Source organism: Siphateles boraxobius, unplaced genomic scaffold (assembly GCF_051911475.1).
Source record: "Siphateles boraxobius isolate OS27281-9 unplaced genomic scaffold, OSU_SipBor_1 30, whole genome shotgun sequence".
In the NCBI taxonomy this organism is placed as follows: Eukaryota; Metazoa; Chordata; class Actinopteri; order Cypriniformes; family Leuciscidae; genus Siphateles; species Siphateles boraxobius.
This window is the reverse complement of record NW_027508920.1, coordinates 1615135-1640189: the sequence shown is the minus strand read 5'-3', so window position 1 is coordinate 1640189 and position 25055 is coordinate 1615135. Positions and strand designations below refer to the sequence as shown.

The 25055-nt window shown below is 42.6% G+C and overlaps 1 protein-coding gene and 1 long non-coding RNA gene across 2 annotated transcripts in view; one reads left to right on the top strand and one right to left on the bottom strand.

The window, feature by feature from the left end:
- The first annotated feature begins 955 nt into the window (after window positions 1-955).
- Window positions 956-3100, top strand: LOC143757199 (uncharacterized). The gene is made up of 2 exons (XR_013210439.1): window positions 956-1063; window positions 1164-3100. It is a non-coding gene; the product is annotated as an uncharacterized LOC143757199 (long non-coding RNA).
- Window positions 3101-3658: 558 nt separating this feature from the next.
- LOC143757180 (putative G-protein coupled receptor 149) overlaps window positions 3659-25055 on the bottom strand; it is a 76759-nt gene continuing 55362 nt past the window's right edge. Inside the window, exon 4 of the mRNA XM_077248129.1 lies at window positions 3659-5401. Within this exon, the coding sequence (XP_077104244.1) occupies window positions 4811-5401 (591 nt within the window). The 3' untranslated portion in view covers window positions 3659-4810. The remainder of the gene's footprint in view (window positions 5402-25055) is intronic.

Sequence of the window (25055 nt, the reverse complement as noted above, 5' to 3'; positions counted from 1 at the left end):
AGTCACATGCGTAGTAGCGTGTATTATCCTCAAGGCAATGGCGCTGTGGAGAGGTGGAATAGAGTCCTGAAAGAATGCATCCTTTCTGCGGAACAGATGGGGAAACCATGGAAACATGCAGTGACTGAGTTCTTGCAAAGCTACAGAGCTACCCCACACAGTACTACAGCCGTTTCACCTTCTGAGCTTCTTCATCATCGCAAAATGCGTACAAAGCTGAATGTTTTTCCTGTTGGCCCCAAGAGTGACAAATGTGCTCAAGTGAAAGAGACTGTGAGTAACAAACAGCTCAAGAGTAAAAAGTACACTGACAAAAGACGTGGTGCCAAGTACCACACTTTCAAACCAGGAGACCAGGTGAGAGTGAAACAACCTGGGCATGTGAGAAAGGGTGTTTCTCAGTTCTCACCACCCCTGAGCATTGAGCAGCAAATCGGAAAGAGTACCTTTGTGCTGAGTGACAAAAAGAAATGGAATGTTTCTAAATTAACTCGCTTTACAGGTCCTGTTACCTGTTACTCGCTTTACAGAATGAGAGCTTGCAACCACCAGTGACATTTAATCTTAGGAAGAGTAGTAGAGTGCGTAGAATGCCAGCGTGGTTGAAGGAATATGACTTACAGTGAAGTGTACATGGAAAAAAAAAACATGCATCCTGTGGTGGATATGTTGTGAACAGTTATAGCCTAGTTACGTAAATACATAAAACTGTACATTAGAATTAGTAAAACAATGTCAATTACATTGGTTAAGTTGTGGTAAAGTTAATAACAGTACACAGTAATGTGATGTGATTTTTGTTACTTTAAACAAACAAAAGGTTTGGTTCTGAACACTAATCTGTGATATGAAGAATCTTTCAAGTAAGAGGGGAATGTGGTTTTCATAGTTAACCACAAGGTGGCAGTGTAATGCTTAAGTGTTGAAGTGCGACTGAGAAAGAATAAGAAGCAGTGTGTGGAGTTGAGTTGAACATGTGTTGAATAAAAAAGCCTAGAAGGAATTACTCTGGTCTTGTGCTTCATACTACAAAACACTACATAGACGAAGAAGAAGAACAATGGTTAGAACACCAATTTGGGCTAGACCATAAAGATAGAACAGTTCTGCATGCTAGAGCACAATGTGAGGGTAACAAAGCCTGTATGTTGAATGTTTTGCAGAGACAAGCGCTGGAGATAACAGAATCGTGTTGGTGGTGTCCACAGATGGATAGAACTTGGAAAGCACATCCGTTAAAGAGCCAACACCTGAACGAATTAAAGGGGTTAATTTCGTGTGGAATGTGGGAAACATTGAGAATGACAGAGGTAATGAAAAATAGAAGTAGTGAAGAAAGGGATGTCGGCTGTACAAATCCGACGGAGCATTACACAGGTGGAAAAAAGAATGTATGGGCAGTAAAGCCGCAGGTTGGAGATATATATATGTGTAGAAAAGGAGGGAAAGAAGTAGACGGGAAAAGACTGATAAAGCTTGGACGATCTTATTGTCATACGGAAGTAGACCTGACAGATAAAGGATGTGAAATAGAGGGAAAAGGCATTGATTGCGCTTTAACAAAGAGTTCGTTTAATGACAGCACCGCTGCTACAGTGTGGGTATGTTGAGACAAACTGCATATCACTCTTTACCCCAAGATTGGATTGGATGCTGTTATCCAGCCCTTTTAGACGTAGGTACCAGTATATACAGGACAGATGGTAAACAACAACCCAATCACAACCGCAGGGAGAAAAGAGCAGTGTCAAAGAGTATGCCTATGATGTATCAAAGAACAAAGCTATGGGACCCATGGACTAGCAGAGTAGCAATGACAGGATGGTCTTTCTTACCAGGGGGAGGAACTGCTGCAAGTCTGTTAAAGATTAATGGGTTAGCATGGCAGGTTTTAAAACTAGCTAACGATACTGAAGATGCTTTAAATTTGTTAAATGAAGAATTACACGGAATTAGAGAAGCTGTAATCCAGAATAGGCTTGTCTTGGACATGATTACCGCAGAAAAAGGCGGAGTTTGTAAAATGCTGGGGACATCATGCTGTTTCAATTTACCTGATATGCATAAAAATGTGTCAGATATTATCCAACACATGAAAGACACCATAGCCACTCCACACGATATGGGAAGCTTTCTGGATGAGTGGTTTTTGGGGCTAGAAGGGTGGTCCAGGTGGTTAAAATCCATAGGTGCGCCTGTACTGGGTATAAGTCTGATAGTATTAATTTCAATACCGTGTGTAATTTCTTGTACTAAATCAATAATTTCCAGGATTGCAACAAATAGGCTGATGGAAATAGACCTGGGTGGTGAATATGTAACGATGAGAAAATTCAGGCCACGAAACCTGATTAATACAGAAATTCACGTTGCTGAGGTTTTGGATAGTGTGGAAGTAAATGCTCATGAGTTTGACTAATGAAAATGTTATGGGAAAGGTCGGACCGGCAAACCATGACGATGGATGAATATCAAATAGTGTGGTGTTTTCTTTCATCTATTTTCTTTTACTTAATCAAATAGTGTGGTGTTTTTTTTTTCTTTCATTTCTTTTACTTCATTTCTTATTTTTGTATTATGATTACTTTTATAAATGAAATTTCTGTTTTGTTTTTATTTTCAAGATATGAAAAAGGGGTGGAATGTAATGGAAATTTCTTTTGAATGTATCTTTTGAAACTTATATCTGCTTGTGTGTTTTACAAAACATAGATGTGTTGAGGAAGTTGCAGGATGCATTAATATTCTTTGCAAATAATTCAAGTGTTTTCTTTGCAAAGAGGTCAAAGGGACAGTGCAAGGGGACAGAATGATTAGTTTTTCTTAGCAATAGATAATTTAGAGTGCATCAAGAGCGAGACATGTTTGGTTAGGTGTTTCTTAAAGTGACATTTGTGCTGACTGTGGAGATGCATTGATAAGGGTAGGGGAACTGAAAACTGTCCACGTGCAGGGGCCTTAGTCCAAAGATCTTCAGAGGAGGGGTGATCTTTTGGGTATATAAACTCTGTGAAAAGAGAAGACTTTTGCCCTTCTCATGTCAGACTCTGTCTGTGTGTGAACTGCCTTTCTTGCAAGAAATAAATACGTATACTTATAACTTTCGAGATCTTCATTTGTTCTTCAACTGTTGTATAAGGTGTTGAAAGAATTTCCACAACACCTCATTGCTGAACTGGCTACTCTCTGCTGTCTCAGACGATGACATATTTTCCTGTCGGCCACCGTAACTTTTGTTGGTTGCAATTCGTAACCTCACCACTAGACGCCGCTAAAAATCACACACTGCACCTTTAATAATTTCCACACTTTCCTAGTTTTCCTTTGAAAAAATAAAATAAAGAAAAAAATAATCCAGCTTACTGTGAAGCTCTTCCAATGAAAGTGAATAGAGCCCAATTTTGGACGCATATGTGAAGACGCATATTTTTTTAATATTTTTTTTTAGATTTAGACGCATATGTGAAGGTTGTATTTTAAAAAAAAGGACTAACAATAATTTTTCTTTTAAATGTGTGTATTATTTGAGCTTCCGTGTTGTTCTAGACATTTTTGCAGTCATTTTAGGGTTTTAGGTATGTTGGCATGGCAACAAAGTTTTAAAATTGGATATAAATTTAAACAGAAGTCTTTTTTTAACAGAATTTTTTCACACTGCTTAACTTGCTTTACTTTAATAATCCTAACATATTTTGTTTACATCTTATGGCTGAGTATTTAAAAATGTACATTACAAAACATTACATTTATTTATTTGGCAATCAACATTGCGCCACAAGTGCTGTCGATTTCACTTAATTTGTGTTGAACCCAGAATATACCTTTAAACAGTCCCACACAATAGATAACATTGTAAATAAATACACATTGAATGTGTTATGCAGAACAACATAATAATTTTTTTTTTTTAAAACAATGATTAGCGATGTACACATTTGGCAAGTTTTATTTCAGCATTTCATTTCTAGAATATGACTGATCTAGAATACTAAAATTACATTTTAGCTTTTTTTCTTTCTTCACACACCCTTGGAAACCCGTTCTTTGTCCATCTCAAAAGACGAAAATACACATTATTTATCCTTCTCTATTCAACCCTCTCCTCAAGCCCCTATGTCTATGCACTTATATTTGTATTCAATAAATGAAAGAACATCAGAGAAGTGAGTCCATTCCTCCTTCTTTGTACCCAATAACCTTTATTTCATATCACCTTCAACCACTCAAGGACTTCAGTCTTATTCTCCAGGGCTTCATTCATACCATGGTAGCCCCACTTCAAACCATCCAAGAGTCACCATTACCGCCGTAACCCCCTGATCTATCCTCACTGAGGCTTGAAATTGTGGGCAAATCTGAACAAACCACAAAAAAGCTGTGTCTCATCTTGAGATTTGTTGCACCTCTGAGCACATTTTAGTTGCACTTTGGCAGATACATCACTCCCCTTTCCAAACCTACAGCTATTCGTGTGGCATGCTAACCTTGAATTTTAATTGTAAAACCATTTAAAATATCTCATCATGCTTCCAGACAATTTTTTTTATCCCACAATTGCTTACTATAGACAGCTTGGCAGATTAATGCCTCTCTTGTGGTTCATTGATCTGGATTTTCACATTACTACCTCTGATCAAGCTGCTACTCTAGTTGTGCTTCGATGGTAATCCGATTTTTAGGTCTGGGTGCTTCAGTCTACCCTGAACTTGCAACACTATGAACTTTTGTCACAATCTTTCATCCAAACATTCTATACTTTTATACCTGGGACCTCTCAGCCCATTGGCATAGCCTAGTATATCTGGTTATGTCAGTTCCCCTGATCACCTGCGTGCCTCCTATAGGCTTCATTGAGCAGCTGTATCTCTTCCTGGTAACCTCCAGCCTCCTGGTGCTGTCTCCGGCTGTTCTGTCTGTGCGCTTCTACCGTATCCGGAATGTGGATGTTGATGTTGTCCGTGTCCCGGTTACTCGTGGGGATCAACAGGGAGTATGAGGCTGTTTCGCCAAGGTCACATGACACAAAGCGGTTCTCACGACGAGAGTAGCGTAGCGAAGGCGAGCGCGTATGTGTGGATGACTGGCTGATATTGGAGACAATAGAGACGCTGTCCATTGCCTCTTCATTGTCGCAGATCTCCAGAACTTCCAAGTGGATTTTTACATTTGTGTCTCCAACTCCCCCACCCCCAGTGCTGGAGTTGGGCTCTTCTGCACTAGGTTCATGACCCACCGATTTTGAACGGTACACCTCAACTTTCTTCGCATTGTTGGAGGAGATCTTTAGGCCATCGCTGCTGACTTCATAGGTGGAGAGGGACAGTGTTTTGCCCGTGGGGGCATGGAGGGAAACGGTGCCCTGGAAGGCACATAATGGAATGGCCAACCCAGCCGTGGATCTCTGTTTAGAAATAAAAAGACAAATAGACATGCTGTCAACTCAAGTCAAACCATGTGCTAGCAAAAACCAGGAAAATTTATTAAAATATTGAAATAGTTACAGTGATAAGGTCCTCCATTTAATTACTGAAGAAAATCAACTGAAAACTTTTTGTTTTGAGTCGTACAAGTTGAGTAGTACAATTTGAGTAGTACAAGTTAAAGGCACACTATGTAACTTTTCGCCACTAGAGGTCATCATTCTAAACAAAGGCGTAGCTTGATTTCGCGGAATCATGAGAATTGTTGTCCTCACCTCTACAGCCGGTGGAGAATACGATGGGACTCGGGCAGAAATCATATTCATGGATGACCGGTAATGTGTTAAAGATTTATTAATGGTACGAAAGCCGTTGGAGCGGAACGAAGCTGCTGGAGCAATTGCTAATGAGAGACAAGCACGAAACACAGCTTTTATTATACCGCAGACGCCATTTCTTCCGCTTTTTCCGGTCATGTGTAAGTGGGGTAACGCAGCGCTGTTTTATCATATTAGATACATTTGAGTGTGTTGAAAGTTGTTATAATGCTACCCTGTGTGTTCTCTCGGCTGCTACTATATGAGACACTTGTTGCACACTGCAGTGAGCTAGATCGATATTAGGCACGGTAAATATTGTACTCGCTGTAAATCAAGAAAACGAGATTTAAACAAAAAGACTAACTGTGACCCTGGATGACAAAACCAGTCACATTTGGGTCATTGAAATTGAGATTTATACATCACACGAAAGCTGAATAAATAAGCTTTCCATTGATTAATGGTTTGTTAGGATAGGACAATATTTGGCTGAGATACAACTATTTGAAAATCTGGAATCTGAGGGTGCAAAAAAATCGAAACATTGAGAAAAGTTGTCCATTTATGTTCGCGATTGTGCTGCATTCACTCACAAAAATAAATGTTTTATACATTTACGGTGGAAATTTAAAAAATATCTTCATGGAACATGATCTTTACTTAATATCCTAATGATTTTTGGCATAAAAGAAAAATGGATAATTTTGACCCATACCATGTATTGTTGGCTATTCCCACAAATATACCCATGCTACTTAAGACTGGTTTTGTGATCCGGCTGTTGTATGTTTCACCGGCGTCGTAACAAGCTTACTGGCTAACTAGCTTAAGTTATTATGGACATTACAAAGTTTTTTATACGGAACACTAACAGTAAACCTCACCGAGCGGAGAGATTCAGAAGCAGCGTCAGACGAAACGCGGAAAAGTGTTGCATGTGAATCCACTGTGATGACAACAATTCCAAGTACAAATGCATCAATATCGTCAACAAGTTATTTCCCCCCATACTTAATTTAAAAAGTAAATCTTTAATTTATTCTACATTCATTACATAAAAAGTAAAATATTTCAAGCCTTTTATTGTTTTAATCTTGATGATAAGGGCTTACAGCTCATGGAAATCAAAACTCCAGTACGCCTATCTCAAAATGTATTAGAATTTTAGAACAAAGAATTTTTTAAACGACCTGACAAGATCTCTAATCAGCTAATCAACTCAAAACACCTGCTGTCAGGAATCACAGACGAATCAGACAAGATGGTGAGTTAAATGCTTTAATTGCAGAATGAATCAAGTCGGAGACAAAAGGTGAGTAACAACAACACAGAACAATCAGTGATGCTTAGCTGAATAGTAATAGTCCTCTTTTCTCTCTTTCTTGCAGATATCGATGATGGAAGATCGGGGAAGAAGGTTTTGGCTTGCAGATGGGAAGTGATCGCGTCTCAGGTAAGTGGACAGGTAAGTGTTCAGGGAGTCTGTGAGTCATAAAATGACGAGACCAGACAAGTAACTGCAGGGAGAGTGCACGTATATAGGAAGTTCTGGTGATGGGATACAGGTGACTGTGATTAGTAGTCTGGGGATAATGAACGGGAGAAAGGCTGAGTGGGCGGCGAGAGAGAATGAGTGGGAGGTGATGATGAACGTGGTGGGGATGGAATCCTGACACCTGCAAAGGTTTCCTGAGAATTTAATCTGTCAGTTTTGTTCTGGTGGTGCAGCACAATGACCTTTTCCACAATATTAAAAAATTTTGAGATGCATCTGTAATAATGTAATAAACGTATTAGTATTTACATAATTAAAGGAATTGTTACGGTGAACAGTAATGATGAATAAATGGTAGCAGCAGAGTATTGCTAATTAAATGAATATCACTGTCCACAATTTTATATGTAAGCTTTTTGGACAACGCATTATTTCACTGTAACATATTACACAATATAATATATATTTAATGCAGCAGTTCTGAACAAAAAGTATACATATTAAATAATAAGACACAGGTCTTTGGAACTTTAATTGCACACATGAGACTTAAATTATTATCAGCGAGTTATGGTGGCGTTTTGGCCCCAGTCTAAAAGGGCTGTTATAAGTTTTACACGCTAACGGATACCACTGTGTTTTACCTATGTAGGCTAACTTAAAAATGGTCAGATATGCGTTCTGTATGATGTCATTGATAGGCAACGCAAAGACACGGTCCGTGTCCAGGTTAAAAGTGCTTTTTTTTCTCTGGATTTAAACATTCTTACACACAGTTGGGATAATGTAAGTACACAAATCATCAAAATATATAACATTGTTCAAGTGGTTAGGTTTATAGATCTAATTGGTATAGATAGCTATGTTTTGATCCAAAAATCTTACTTAGTGTGCCTTTAAATGGATAGAAGCAAAGATGTTCAATTGGGCCATAAATTATGTAAATTTGAACATAATTTGTAATTTAAACGTAACTATTTGTAATTATTTTAAAGTTTTATGCATCAATAAACTGCACAATTATCATTTAGAAATCCCCCATTCACGTCTAAATTTGGTAATTCCAATTAAATAGCACCTTCGTTCAATCTTTTCTGCTGATACACAGAGTATTAAAACTAAATGGGAAGAAGAGTTAGCTACTAACATTGATGATGAAACATGGGATGACATTTGGTCTTATGTTAAGAAAATATCTGTTTGTATATGTACAACAGAAACACAATTTCCATATTTCCCCTAACAGCAGATATTTTTTAACCCCTCTCTATGTGTTTACAATGTAAAACTAAAATAGGTATTTTAACACATGACTCTGTGGTCATGTAACATACTGCAGTGGTATTTGGTTCTGGGGGAAAGGGAAAAGATCTTTAATATTCAGTTGGATTTTGACCCAGTCTCACTGGTGTTGGGTATCCCTAATGGATGCATTGTTTCATATGCTAATAAGAAATTGTAATATTCTATCCTTTGCTGCCAGAAAAAATATTTTACTTAATTGGATCAGTGATAAATCTCCATCTCTTAAAGGTTGGCATAAGGTTAATTTTGAGTTGATTCCCCTTGAGTTATCTGGACTATTTGGGAACTCATATTCGTCTTATTATATTATAAGGAATATTGTATTTGTATAACTCTCGAAACATTGAAACTTTTTCCTCTTCTGCATTTTTTTGAAATATGTTATTGTTTTGTTTTTAATCTGTAATCTGTGTTATTATGGTGTCGTTCTGTGTTATATACCAATCTGAGGTATTGTGTCATGATCCTGGTATCTTTCTCTTTTCTCTGTCTCCCTCTCGTGGTCTCTCACTCACCGCTCGCTAAGCATACACTCATTACACATTCTCTCATCACTCTCAGCTGTCCCTACTCTATCCCGGCATCGCACTAATCATTCCCACACCTGCTCCCCCTTTCCCTCTAATTGTATTTGCTTCTTCTAGTCCTCATTTTCCCCTGTCTTGTCGCCAGATTATTCATGTACCCACTTGAAGAATCATCGCGTGCTTACCTCTCGGTCCTGTCTTGTCCTGTCCTGTCCGGTTGTCAAGGTGTTACTGCTCGAAAATAACCAGCTGCAGGTATTTCTCTGTGTATGCTGTTGCTCGCACTCTGAACTCTACCCAGCTCAAACTATTGCAGAGACCGGCGCCGGTTTCCAGCCATCCTCTATGCTCTGGTATCCCTAGGTATCCAAAGCCTGCAGTTCTCCTCTCGGGACCACAGTCTCTTTCTGCGCTACGCTGTCCTAGAAGGGGGATTTACGTTTCATCTCTTCAGTCCACTCTGCTGGCAATTTATGTTCAACATTTATTATTGACTGCAATATACTGTTCTTTTATCTTTCCTATGGACAGCTTCCTAAGTTGATTAAAGACTGTTAAACTGCTACAGCGCATTTGGGTCCTTTCTCTCACACACCTGACAGAATAATCTGGCCAAAGCATGGACCCAGCGAGTGGCAATCCATTCCAGACTGCTATGGAGCTCCAGGGCGCTATGCTGAGCAGACATCAGGAGGAGTTGTCTGCCGCAAGACAGGCTGTTGAGTCCTTGGCTGCCCAGGTATCGGATCTCTCACTACAGCTTCACAATCTCCGCCCCGATCCTCCTGCATCTCGGGAGATTCGCGAACCACCCGAGCCGCGGATTAACAACCCCCCTTGCTACTCGGGTGAGCCCACTCAATGCCGCCCCTTTATCACCCAAATGCGAGGTAGTGTTTTCTCTGCAGCCCTCTACATATGCCAAGGATCGTGCCAAGGTGGCCTATGTTCTCTCTCTCCTTACCGGGCGAGCACGCGAGTGGGGAGCGGTCAACTGGGAAGCAGAGGCGGACTGCGTCCACAATTTTTCTCTCTTCAAGGAGGAGATGATTCGCGTCTTCGATCCCTCAGTCCATGGAGAGGAGGCTTCACGTGTCCTGTCAACTCTTCGCCAGGGAAGACGCTCCGCAGCAGACTTTGCTATCGAGTTTCGCACCTTGTCTACTACTTGCGGTTGGAACGAACCGGCACTGGTGGCTTGATTCCTGGAGGGACTCAACTAGGAGCTAAAGGACGAGATCTTCGTTTGTGAGGTACCAACCCGTCTCGACCCCTTAATCGGCCTGGCCATCCGTGTTGAGAAACGCTTTGATCGGCGTTGACGAGCCCGCAGCCTGGAGGCAGCGCTGCTCTCTACTCCATTGGCTGCCTTTCCTCCGCCCCCAGCCGCTCCTGAGTCCGAGCCAATGCAGCTTGGTGAATTACGCATCTCCGTCAAGGAACGCGAGCGGAGGATAGCCAACCATGTCTGCATGTACTGCGCTTCGGCTGGTCACTTCGTCTCCGCATGTCCGGTAAAAGCCAGAGCTCGTCAGTAGGCGGAGGGTTACTGGCGAGCATTACTTCCTCGGTCTCTCCATCTAGATCCTGTACTTCTCTACCCGTTTTTCTCCGCTGGCCCAGCTCTTCAGTCTCCTGCACGGCCTTGATTGATTCGGGGGCGGAGGGAAATTTCGTCGATGAAGCATGGGCCCTTGAACAAGGTATTCCCCTCATAGACTTAAAAGACTCCACCCCCCTATTTGCCCTAGATGGCAGTTCCCTTCCTGGGTTACAGAAGGAAACAGTTCCCCTGTCCCTCACTGTGTCGGGGAATCATAGAGAGACAGGTTCTTTTTTAATTTTTCATTCTCCCTTTTCACCAGTAGTTTTAGGACACGCCTGGTTAGTTCAACATAACCCCCAGATCGATTGGTCTAATGGCACTATTTTGTCTTGGAAATTGTCCTGCCATGTTGATTGTCTTGTCTCTGCTGTCCCTCCTGTTTCTTCTGTCCCTGTTTTTCAGGAGGAGCCAGGTGATTTGTCAGGCGTTCCTGAGGAGTATCACGATTTGCGAGAGGTCTTCAGTCGTTCCCGGGCCACTTCTGTCCCCCCTCATCGGCAGTAGGACTGCGGTATAGACCTTCTTCCGGGCACCACACCCCCGCGGGGAAGGCTATACTCCTTGTCCGCCGCAGAACGCAAAGCTCTCGAGAATTATCTCTCCGATTCCCTTAACGCCGGTACTATTGTTCCCTCCTCGTCTCCCACCGGTGCGGGATTCTTCTTTGTTAAGAAGGACGGCTCCTTGCGTCCCTGCATAGACTATCGTGGGCTGAATGACATCACTGTTAAGAATCGCTACCCCTTACCACTGGTGTCATCAGCCTTTGAAGTCTTGCAGGGAGCAAGGATCTTCACTAAACTCGACCTCCGCAAAGCTTATCATCTCGTTCGTATTAGGGAGGGGGACGAGTGTAAGACCGCTTTTAATACGCCCCTAGGTCACTTCGAATATCGGGACCTTCCGTTCGGTCTGGTCAACGCTACCGCCGTCTTTCAAGCCCTTGTAAATGACGTTCTTCGCGATATGCTCAATATCTTTGTTTTCGTTTATATAGACGACATATTGATTTACTCACCCTCTCTCCAGGTCCATGTCCAGCACGTCCTTCACGTCCTCCAGCGTTTACTAGAGAATCGTCTCTATGATAAGGCAGAGAAATGTTCTTTCCATACGCCCTCGGTCACCTTCTTTGGTTGGGTCATTTTGGAGGAGGGAGTTAATATGGACCCAGCTAAGGTCCAGGCAGTTATTGATTGGCCCATTCCTGATTCTCGTGTCACGCTCCAACGATTCCTCGGCTTTGCCAATTTTTATCATCGCTTTATACGCAATTTTAGTCAAATTGCTGCTCCACTTTCTGCTCTGACTTCTGTCAAGTCTAGGTTTACTTGGTCAGAACCCGCACAGAAAGCGTTTGACTATCTCAAGACCCTTTTCACCACCGCGCCGATTCTTTTACCCCCGACGTCGCTAGACAATTTATAGTCGAGGTTGACGCTTCTGAAGTGGGGGTCGGGGTGATTCTTTCTCAGCGTTCCAGCGTTCCGTGTGCTTTTTCTCTCATCGCCTCACCCCTATTGAACGAAACTATGATGTTGGAAATCGCGAATTTCTTGCCATCCGTTTAGCCTTAGAGGAGTGGTGTCAATGGTTAGAGGGAGCCCCCGTCCCTTTCATTGTTTGGACGGATCATAGAAATTTGGAATATTCTATCTCTGCCAAGAGATTGAACGCACGTCAAGCCCGTTGGGCACTGTTTTTTACACGCTTTGATTTCACCATCTCCTACCGTCCTGGAGCCAAGAATATTAAGCCTGACGCGCTCTCTTGCCTTTTCGACTCCTCAGCCACCACCTCTACCAAGGAGAGGATTATTTCTCCTGGCCGAGTAGTGGGCGCTACGGTCTGGGGAATCGAGAAATTGGTTAAACGCTCTCTCTCACACGTCGCTTCTCCGTGCAACTGCCCTAAGGACCGCCTCTTTGTCCCAGTCGTTGCGCGTTTAGTTGTCCTCCAGTGGCGACATTCTTCTAAATTGGTCGCCCATCCCGGCGTGCGGGGTACTCTCGCTTCGATCCGTCAGCGCTTCTGGTGGCCCACCCTTGAACGTGACACACAACGTTTTATCACTTCCTGTGTCGTTTGCGCCCAGACCAAGGCGGGCAATTCACCCCCGTCCGGTTTGCTCCGGCCCTTGCCCGTTCCCTCACGTCCTTGGTCCCATATCGCTCTCGATTTTATCACCGGACTCCCTTCTTCGGCAGGCAACACAGTCATCCTTACTGTCGTTGACCGTTTTTCTAAGTCCGCACATTTCATTCCGCTTGCAAAGCTCCCCTCTGCCAAAGAGACCGCCCAAGTCGTAGTCGATCATGTTTTTAAACTTCACGGCCTTCCCTCCGATATCGTCTCAGATAGGGGGCCGCAGTTCGCCTCGCAGTTTTGGAAAGAATTCTGCCGTTTGATCGGGGCTTCTGCCAGTCTTTCCTCTGGCTTTCACCCTCAGACAAACGGTCAAGCCGAACGAGCCAATCAAATTGTCGGTCGCATCCTCCGCAGTCTCGCCCATCGCAATCCCGCATCCTGGTCCGAGCAAGTCTCCTGGGCAGAATATGCGCACAATTCTCTCCCATCTTCTGCCACAGGTCTTTCGCCTTTTCACTGTTGCCTAGGTTACCAACCCCCTTTGTTCTCGTCCCAGGACTCCGAATCTAATGTCCCGTCAGTACAAGCGTTTATCAGTCGTTGCAAACGTACATGGAGGAGGGTAAGATCAGCTCTTTGTCGTTCTAGGAGACGCATGAGCATCGCTGCAAACAGGCGTCGTGTTAAGAGTCCACGCTACACTTGCGGGCGAAGAGTGTGGCTTTCCACTTCAAATTTACCTCTCAAGTCCGAGTCTCGTAAACTGGCCCCGCGGTTCATCGGTCCATTCCGTATCATCAGAATCATTAGTCCTGTCGCATTCAAGCTTCTGCTTCCCCTCTAATCTGCGTCGTGTCCATCCGGTCTTTCATGTCTCCTGTATCAAACCTGTCGTCCGTGCGCCCTCTCGTTCTGCGTGTCCCCCCGTTCTTGTCGAAGGGTCCCCGGTCTACAGGGTACGTAAGTTGTTAGACATGCGCCGTCGTGGTCGGGGACACAAGTTTTTAGTCGACTGGGAGGGGTACGGTCCTGAGGAGAGAAGTTGGGTCTCCTCCCGGGATGTCCTGGACCCCTCGCTCATCGATGACTTCCTCCGTTCTCGCTACTCCTCTCCCACTGGAGCGCCAGGGGGCGCTCGTTGAGGGGAGGGTACTATCATGATCCTGGTATCTTTCTCTTTTCTATGTCTCCCTCTCGTGGTCTCTCACTTACCGCTCGTTAAGCATACACTCATTACACACTCTCTCATCACTCTAAGCTGTCCCTACTCTATCCCGGCATCGCACTAATCATTCCCACACCTGCTCCCCCTTTCCCTCTAATTGTGTTTGCTTCTAGTCCTCCTTTTCCCCTGTCTTGTCGCCAGATTATTCATGTACCCACTTGAAGAATCATCGCGTGCTTACCTCTCGGTCCTGTCTTGTCCTGTCCTGTCCGGTTGTCAAGGTGTTACTGCTCGAAGATAACCAGCTGCAGGTATTTCTCTGTGTATGCTGTTGCCCGCACACTGAACTCTACCCAGCTCAAACTATTGCAGAGACCGGCGCTAGTTTCCAGCCATCCTCTATGCTCTGGTATCCCGAGGTATCCAAAGCCGTCAGTTCTACTCCCGGGACCACAGTCTCTTTCTGCGCTACGCTGCCCTAGAAGGGGGATTTACGTTTCATCTCTTCAGTCCACTCTGCTGGCAATTTATGTTCAACATTTATTATTGACTGCAATATACTGTTCTTTTATCTTTCCTGTGGACAGCTTCCTGAGTTGATTAAAGACTGTTAAACTGCTACAGCGCATTTGGGTCCTTTCTCTCACACACCTGACATATTGGTGTTCCTTTATTTTATTGTATTTTTTTGTGATGTCTTGTTTTATTTGTATTATAATGAAAATTCAGTAAACATAATTAGAAAAAAAGTAGCACCATCTGCAGATTATTTTCTAAACTATAAATTCTGTCATTATCTACCCACACTCATGTTGCTCCAAACTCATTACTTTTTTTCAATAGAAAGACATGCTGAAAGACAATATAATTGTCCGGTTCATATTAAATTACAATTTGCTTGTTTAACTAGAAAAATATATACAAACTTGGGATTTCAACCCAGATACAATTTCATGCTAGCCCTACATCCTGCCTTAAGCGTATATAAAGAACAACTGAGTGTTTTTTTTCTCTTTTCTCTATCTTGCCTAAAGGCACCAATCAAGCCCAGGACTGGCACTGGTGCCCCCTTCAAAAAGTATAGGTACCTAATGCCCCTGCTACAGTTTATACAGAATGTGACAAAGATCTGAGCGGTGCTGCAACTACCCATTACAGGAACTACCCATCACATTCTTCCATCATAAAATCAGCTTGTACATTGTCAATGTATATTGCAACACATTTTATCAATGTGGTCCAGTGCAATGATGTTTAATGAGTATAAAATCTGTCTCACAGGATGATAATCTGGACGTGGAGACATAAAATTATCAGAATTATTTCAAAGGTAAAAAAATACACAAAGTCAATGGCATTTAAAAAGCAGGCTGATGAATGTAATTCCATTTTACCAGACATGTCATGAGTTAATGAGCCCTGTGTATATATCAGCCCCGTTGAGAACAAAAGCTCTGGTCAAATTACGTCAAGGACCATAAACATATTATACCAATATTTGTTGGTCTGATAAAAAATGTAAACATAAACTTAAAGCACTTATGACAAAATTTAACTATAGACAAATGATTGAAGGACCTACAAGTATAACAAGACAGACTAAGACCCTCATTGATTTGGCATTTACTAATAGACCAGAACGAATTACAAGGACTTATAATTTGATTACCGGACTCTCTGACCATAACATGACTTTGACTGTTAGGAAACTGACGAAGAAGCGCCTACAGTACTTTGGTAAATCTGATCATGAGAAAACACATTTCATTCTTCCTAAATGTAAAACTGCACAATTTGAAAGAGAACTTAAAAATATAAACTGGGGACAAATTTTGACACTAGATGATGTAGAGGAATGTTGTAATTCCCTGACTACAGCTAGTACATGTCTGATGGAAAAATTTACAAAGCAAATCAAATTGAAAAAAAAAGGATTATACGGTGCCTTGGATAAATAAGGAATTACGGATTCTCATGAAGAAGCGAGATTTAGCCTTGAAAACATCTTTAAGATCTAAACTCAACACAGATTTCTTGATTTATAAAGGTTTAAGGAATAAAGTTGTATTTGAGTTGCGGAAAGCAAAAGTAACATATTACACTAATTTAATTGATAGTTCCAAAGGCACAAATAACTCACTATGGAAGCATTTAAACAATTTGACTAACAAATCAAATAAACATAAAAAGATCACAGAAATTAATATCAATGGCAATAGTATAACCGATCGTGCCACTATGGCTGATGAATTCAACTCCTATTTTGTACAGGCAGTTGAACAATTATCAAAAGATTTCCAGCCCGTTAATCCTTTTCATCTTTCATTGAGAGACACCTCAACAGATTTATTTTATATTAAAGAGGTGTCGGAAGCAAAAGTTGCAGAAATAATTAATAAACTTTCAAATTCCAAGTCAAATGACATTTTTATGATGAATAATTGTTTTCTTAAAAATTATAAAGATGTTCTCGTCAAACCATTGACCCATCTTATTAATCTCTCCATAAGAACCAGTACATTTCCCAGTGCATGGAAGAAAGGAATAATTATCCCTGTGTTTAAAGGTTGTAACCAAAACTCTATGAGCAACTATCGCCCTATATCGATTTTACCGGTTTTATCAAAAATAATTGAAAAAGTAGTAGTAGTGCAACTGGTGGACCATTTAGAAGCCAGACAGCTCCTCCATTGTCACCAGTTTGGGTTTTGACCAGGTTACTCGACAGAAATAGCAAACTGCTGTTTAATTGAAAATGTAAAAAAGTCCCTAGACAAAGGTAATGTGCTAGGAGCCGTATTTATCGACCTTACAAAAGCATTCGATATGGTCAATCATAGTTTGCTTTTATCCAAAATGTTAAATTTTAATTTTTCAAACGAGGCAGTATTGTGGTTTACATCTTATCTCCACTCTAGAGTGCAGTGTGTTAAAGTTGATCAAAAGGTATCTGCACTTTCAAACATAAAAATGGGCATTCCACAGGGCTCTATACTTGGCCCTTTGCTGTTTAGTCTCTTTATCAATGACTTACCTCTGCACTGCTCAGGTGCCAGATGTCAGCTCTATGCGGATGATGCAGTTCTTTATGTACCCGCCAAGTCACCTGAGCAGGCTGCAGCTGTACTGTCCACTAGTATGTCTGACATTAAACAGTGGCTCATTCAAAATCAGTTAGTTTTAAATTTCTCAAAAACAGTTTCCATGTGTTTTTCCATTTAAAAAATAGATATAAAAGGAAGATTTAATATTAAGTTACAAAATAAAGAAATTCATCCAGTTACAGAATTTAAATATTTAGGATTAGTTTTAGATCCTCAACTTAAATTTGAAAAACATATAAAGAAAATCCTAAAAACATTACAAAGTAATCTCAATTGTTTTAAACTAATTAGAAGCTACATACCAAGTCAGGCAGCCCTGCTGTACATGCATGCTATGATATTTTCTCATATATCATATTGCATGACAACATGGGCACAAGCCGCTCCCACTGCAATCAAACGCATAGGTTCTTTATATAATCGAGCAATAAAACTTTTGGATAAAAAACCATTACGTTATCATCATTGCAGCATCTTTAAGAAATATAATTTAATGAATTTTGATAGCTTTAGCAATTTTTCCTTTCTTAAACTAATTTATAAGTGCATTAATCATTTGGCACCTGAGCCACTAAGTACATTTATTAAGAAACAGGACAAAATCCGAGTCACTAGGAGCTCCACAAATCACGACTGTAAAATACCATACTGCAGGACCAGGTTCTCTGTGAAGAGTTCTAAACTCTGAAAAATCATTACCTCTTGAAATCAAGACTGTGCCTGACTCTAAGATGTTCAATTCCAGGCTTAAAAACTGGTTAAAAATAAACCAAAAGTGTACTCATTTTTAATTATTATAAAAGTTGTATATGATATGTATACGTTTATATTATTATTATTTTTTTGTATTATTATTATTATTAATTATTATTATTATTATTATTTTTTTTTTATTGAAGTAGTTAATCATGTAAATTTTATTGTGTGTAAAAGCCCTTCTAGGGACAGGAGTTGAAAATTAGCAATAGCTATAAACTTTATATGCAACACATCAGTGACATGCTTGGTTTTGACACTATGTTTGTTTGCATTGTCCCTGTCAAATAAATAAATCAAATCAAATCAAACACCCATAGCTCCATTGGGCCATCTTTCTCCGTTCAGCAACTTCAGTCATATAACGTCACACTACAGAGAAATTGAGTTTATTGGAGTTGTCATTATCATTTCATAATAAAGAGTGACAATCGGCAAGGAGGCTGCGTAAAAGATTGAAATGTCATGCTTGACTGAAGACTGTGAATAATTCAAGCATTTTGAGCTGATTTCATCTGACCATTCAGCACAGCAGCCGTAGATAAGGATCTCTCCCTTCCTCCTTTAATTACTTCTCTCTCGTTACATTATAAAGGCTGAGAAATGAGATGTCAACAATAAGATGTGTGCCTCCAACAGGCTTTGCCCAAAACATCATTCAAATGAAATAACGCTTATCAGAGGTCAGACACAGTGTGACTGGGGAAAAGGTATGACTTGCATATGAGTTTATCCACCGGATGAGTTAGAGGCACTGGTGCAATGAAGGAAAATAACCACATCAGAGTTGATGCAGAAAAGCAGACAGAGAAAATGGCAAATGCAAAAAAAGCCTCAGACTTTTTATGATGCAAGTAGTTTTCTTTTTAATTTACTACTCAAGTACTGAAAGTAAAAGTAAAAGTATTGTATTATGTAGTAAAGCATCTCACCCTTCTCTTCCCTGCTTGTGCCTTTTTTCTCCACAGCTTATTGGGTATTTATCTGCATGTTACAGTGATATCTGAAAGCTTTGTTTATATCAGGGAGTTCCTGGAATGTCACATGATGTGGCTCTTCTTCATGTGTTCCATATATGGACTAAATGTGCACTGGGCGCCCTCAGGCTGCCAGTATGGATTGAAAACACAGTATATCAGAGTATCCAGCGCTCATAATGATTACATCGGCCCATTTTGGGTATAAATTCAATAAATATTTTTCCTCTCTATAGAAATCTGACATAAACCTATGAAAATTGATCAATATTTGGCAAAACCTGCACGAGCTAAAAGCCCTGAGGAACGCTGTTTGGTCAAGTGCTTTCATGGCGACTACACAGGAGTTTTATTTTTAATGGGAGCGGCTGACGCTCATAATTCATATTAAAGGTATCGACTCATTTTTTCATTACATAACTCCTAACACAAATTAAGACATAACTGTCACTATAAGTTTCTCAGAATCAAATAGTGGTCAAATACTTAAACTTGAGTCTTATATTTTTTTAATGATGTATTGTCAAGATAATAACATTAAATCTAAATGTAACGGTTAAAAACAAAGAACGATTCAGTGCGTCGGCGTCCTCGCACATTCTATATGTATTGTCTTTCACTCTGACAAATGCACTCTAATGGGTCTCCTTCCTCACCGCCACGATCACTCGAAGTTGAATGATGTTTCTGGTTCCCTTTCAGTCGATAACGTCGGACGTAGTCGACGCGACTGAAATGGGATCACGCTAGGGAGCCTATCATCTTCGAGTACTATTGAACGAGCCAATGTAATTGGCGTGCGTGATTCGCATCACACACTCCGCCCCCGCGGCGCGGGTATAAATACGGAAGTGGATGCACGCACTAGTTGCCTTTCGCTTCGGAGCCGATCGTTTGAGGTCTCTGAGAGTGCTGTTGTCTACAACGAGCGAGTGTGTCGGTGTTCTTCAGGAAGACTCTCCCAGTGCTGGTGTTCTACAGCGCGAGTGCAGCGGTGATCGCGAGCTTTGAGCTCTCAACTGCTGTTTTAACAGCAACAAATTTCTAAATGTTTGTGTGTGTTGATGGCTGGTTAGAGGGCGGAAAATTGAGTGCTTCACTGTTTCAGTTCTCTGTTCAGTGTTGCCGCGGTCATTCCCCTGTATGCTCCGGCACTGGTGACGGTCCTATTTTCTGAAAGAGCAACACGGGTGCGTTTGCGTCTTTTTCAAGATGTCATTCCGCCCGTGCGTTTCTGGGTGCGGTCGTTCCCTGTCTCTCTCTGATGGTCACAACTGTTGTGTCACGTGTTTGGCTTACAGCACGCTGAGACAGCTTTTGTGGACAGCTCATGTTTTCACTGTGGGAACATGACTGTCGCAGTGTTGAGGGCGAGACTCGCCTTCGTTCGCGGAGAGCGAGTCCCCATTACCATGCCCCACCCTCGGGTGCTGTGTGGGATGGGTGACCGGAGGATAGTGTTGGATGTCCCGCCCGGTAACCATTCCCTGTGGGCTCCTCACTCCTCCCTTCCACTGCAACCACTGGAGCCTCCTGTGTTGTCTGCTGGTCCATCTGTAATGGGTGGGCCAGCGGTTTCACTCGGGGCTCCCCTGGAGGACAGGACGCCGATTGCAGCATCGGAGGGTGAGCTGACTTCTAGAGATGATGACTCGGCTGCATTGTCTCCCTCCGGGAGTTCAATGTTGCCCGAGCCGGATCCAGAATTATCAGCTATGCTGAAACGGGCCGCCGAGGCTGCCGGCTCGAGTGGAACCTCCACCGTGTCCCGTTCAGTCTCGGTTGGAATCTGGAGTTTGGTATCTTGGGGCGGGCCGCGCTGGTTCTCAGCTCGCCGCCCCAGTGCCTTTCTTTCCCGAAATGCATGGAGAGCTTATCAGGTGGTGAACAGCATCTTTCTCTGCCAGAAACTGCCTGAATAGCTTTTCCCCCTCATTACCCTTGATGGAGGAACGGTGAAGAGTTGCGAGGTGTCCCTCCATTGGAGCGGTCTGTCGACACAGGTGCACCTGTGTCCGGCGGCCGCTGCCTTTTGGGGGGATCCTCGTCTCCCCCCTAAGGCCTGTGAGTTTCGTCCGTTCCGACGGGCAGAGCTTACAAAGCCTGTGGGCAAGCCCCTTCCTCTTGCGTGCCATGGCGTTGCTGCAGGCTAGGGCACCCATGGCATGCACGAGGGTAATCCAGACCGTGCGCTCATAGGTGAGCACCGCACTGCATCCGACCTCACCCTCCGGGGTACGGGTGTCGTAGCGTGCGTGATCGGTCTGGCGATGTCCACCTTGGTGGTCCAGTAGCGCCTTCGTTGGCTCAGCCTGGTTGGTATGGCGGATGCGGACAAGGTTCGGTTCCTGGTCTCCCCAATTTCCCAGGTTGGGCTGGTCGGCGACGCGGTGGAGAACTGCATCAAACAGTTCTCTGCCGCTCAAGCGCAGACGGAGGTCATCCGGCACATCCTGCCCCGGTGGCCAGCTGCTGCCTCCACCCGCCGCCGGTGGCAGCTCCTCCGCCTGCTCGTCGCTGTGGGCGTTCTCCGGCCGCCGCTCCTGCTGGCCCTCCGCAGCAGCCTCCACCCAGGCCTCAGCAGGGAGCCGGCCACAGTAGAGACGCCCAGCCCGCTCCAGGCGCTGCCAAGCCAGGTGGCAAGCGACAGCGAAAGCATTCCGGAGCGGGCCGCCCAGGAATGGATGAGATGCTCTTGGAGTGGCACGATCACTCCCTCCCCCCGGTTTTATTTTTCCGCCAGTGTTTGGGTAAACCGAGCGGACTACCCTTGGACAAACACTGGGACTCAGCGGCCCCAGGGGCCCGCAGAAATGCGTTTAACCCCAGTGAGCCTTCTAAAAGTGACTGCGACTCATGGTCGCCTTGCGCCTGCAAGTCAGTGAAATCATCACTCTTCATGTTGAGCAGAATTGCTCCTGAAACTCAGTGAAGTTCATCGCACTCAGGTGTTGAGCAGCAATGCTCCTGTAGCTCAGTGAGTCCATCACAGGTAGCTCAGTGAATTCATCACACGCAGTGCTGAGCAGAAATGCTCCTGGTGCTCAGTGAAGTTCCTCGCACTCAAGTGTTGAGCAGAAATGCTCCTGAAGCTCAGTGAGTTTATCACACTCAGGTGTTGAGCAGTAATGCTCCTGAAGCTCAGTGAACTTGTCACACTCAAGTGCTGAGCAGAAATGCTCCTGTCGTTCAGTGAAATTCTTCGCACTCAAGTGTTGAGCAGAAATGCTCCTGAAGCTCAAGGGAAATAAAATCGCTGGAGAATCACAAGGAGATCTACTAGGTAAGAGCGGGTAAGTAGTCTGTTATCAGTAGTTGAGATCAGGCCAGGGGTCCATTCTACCTAACATAATACATCTGAGATGTACAGATGTGACAGATGCTGGATCTTCTAATCATGATAACTGATCTCTGGCTAATTTGGTTCAAACATATTTGTGGATTTGTTTAAAATACCTGGACTAAGTTGTCTTATTGCACGTTCTTGGGTTCAATGGAAAGGCCAGATACATCGATACTCGAAACCATGATCAGCAATGCAGCTATTGGCTGACAGGAAGACAGCAACGTAATGACATAATATAAAAAATATAAAAAAACACATGACGAAAAAATGTCTGTACCTTTATAAGGAAACAGCCAAATGACTAAAATTACATAAAAGTTCTAATACATCAATAAAATATATACTATTTGCAACATGATTCCCAATTATTTCCATTATCTTACGATTTCTAGTATTTGTACAGGCTTTTATTTCAATGTTTTTTTACATTACAGCATTAATTAAAGTTTCTTATGGGTCAAGAACATTTTTCAAAGTTATCTGCACCTCCTGCGCTGCATCAAGCCAGTCCCATAATAGCTGTTCAAGTTAATGCACAGCTTAGACTAACTGTACATGATGTGTGCAAGACTATTAGATTTTTAGGTAAAAAAGATTTTTAGGTAATTATTCCCGCACGAATAAATCTCTCTCAATGAGTAAAACTGTAGGGCCTGTAGGCCAAGGCGGAGGTGTAGTGAAGAGCGGCCTGGTTTGAGCCAGGGTGCCAGAGAACTGAGGCAGATGCGGTGTGATTGAGCACCTTGTTGGGTGCTGACTCTGACTCTTGACTCATGGTGGGCTCTGGCTCTGTGACTGTGATGGGTGGGGTAAGGGGCTGTCTGAGTTCAGGGTCTGGCTCTTGACTTTTGGTTAGTTCTGGCATGTGAGGTGGAGAGGGACTAGGGAGGAATTCCAAGGCAGGTGGTGTCTCTGAGATGAAGACCGATGGCACCAGCAGGACTGGAGTGGGCTGGGGAGGCTGCGACGGAGGGGCAATGATGTCTTCATCCACTTTGACTACTGTGAAGGAGGAGCCACTCAGCCACAGTACATATTCTACATATTGTTTCAGGATACAGGTGGTAGATTCCACTGGTAGCTGTTTGAAGAGATGATCATCCAACCCACCCCAGAAGACTAAACTTCTGTTCCCTCAGGAACATTTTTCTGGTTGCATTCGTACTGCCAGTAGGAACTCTGAAGTGACATAAGCAGCGCTTGTTGGTGTAACTTTTATTTTGATGGCACGGCGGACATTTATTTTGACGGCGCTGCAAACACCAGAGCCTGAGCACACAACGCTCACATTCTCCGTCTTCTTTAGTTTACGATCTGTCTAACAGTCTTGTCTAATACGTTATTAGATAGAACTGTTATACACAGAAAGTAGACAGTATATGAAAAAGTATTATAGAGTTTGCAGTGTGGTTGATGCTCAATGTCGCTAGCTGAGCAGAAAAACATAATCATGTTTCACCTGGTCCCCTCAAAGTTACATTGGATTTTCTCCTTAGCATAAAGGTTGAGAGGCCCATCTATCACTGTTTTCCATGTTCGTAGAGTTTGTCGAGTAAATATATAGGCTATAAACTGTGTTCGTAGTTAGTTTGTCGAGTAAATATATAGGCTATAAACTGTGTACACAGCATTTTTTTTTTTTTTAAGTTTCGCGTGTAACAGGCCAATCAGCATACACTTGCATCACTGGTAGTTCCTATTGTGCTGGGTTCTGAAGTAGGAGCTAATTTAGTTCTCTCAAAAGGAGTTCCTAGAACCAAATTCGTTCCCAGTTCATGCAGTGCAAACACGCCAAAAATTGGTTACTTCCGCCATTTGTTCTAGGAACTATGAAGAGGTTTGTCTGGTACATTCGAAAGCCCCTAGAGCAGTGGTCCTCAAACTTTGGTCGCACCCCTCCCCTCCCCCTCTGCTCGCCTGCTTGCTGCTTAATTAGCCCCGCCCACCGATTCGTGCATGCCATGTAGTAGGTAAATAATGAGAGACGTAAACACAGTTCAATGCAAAAACCAAACGGTAAAGAATAGCTCTGAAGACAATAAAACGCTGTGCTGTGCCAAATTGTGAAAAAACACAGCCTTTGCATTACCTTCTGTTTTGTGCAAATGAGCGGCCGGGGCACATCAAGGGTTTTTCGGTTAGAAGGGTGTCATGTAAGTGGCTCCTAAGTTAATAACTAATGATCGTTGCGACAGAAGTGAATCAATCAACTTTAAGCTAGATAATAACTTTATTCTAGAGCTGCTGTGAAGCGAAAACAATCTCTGTTTCTTTAATTTCCTATTATCACTGTAAAACTGTAAGACTTGACTTGACTTGTCTTCTGATCCAAACAATAGGAAGGAGTGGATTATCTTTATCTTTAAAGTTCGAAACTGCGTCAGTAAGAACTTGGTCGTTTGTTCACTTTATTTCACTGCAGATTCATTTACAAACAAGGAACAACTCGACACAGGATTTTCAGAAAGATTGAAATTAAAAGACGATGTTGTACCGAGTATTTTGGACCTGACAGTAATATCGCACCACACTGAGTAACTGTTTTTATTTCATGGTCACTATTGACATTATTACAGATCGTTTGACCTGTACTGAGTAAGTATGCGTTTTTAACCTATATGACTGAATTTCACCCGCTGCTAAACATCTGAAGTTTTAAAAACAATCCCACACGTGTACTGACAGGTGCATTGAACAGCAAAACTGATGACCAATCATTCCAATGGGCGTTTACTTCCGAGTCTACAATCCGCCACACCTATTCGAACCGTGTGTTTCGATGAGGGGGGTCAAAACAGGACAGAAAATAGCCTATTACTTTTAAATTAAAATGTTTTTTGAAGTAAAAATATGATATCATAATAAGTGGACCTCAGAGAACAGTACTCAATAATAATGTTAGGCTGCATAGTTTAGATCAGCTGGAACCGGGAACACTTCCCATAA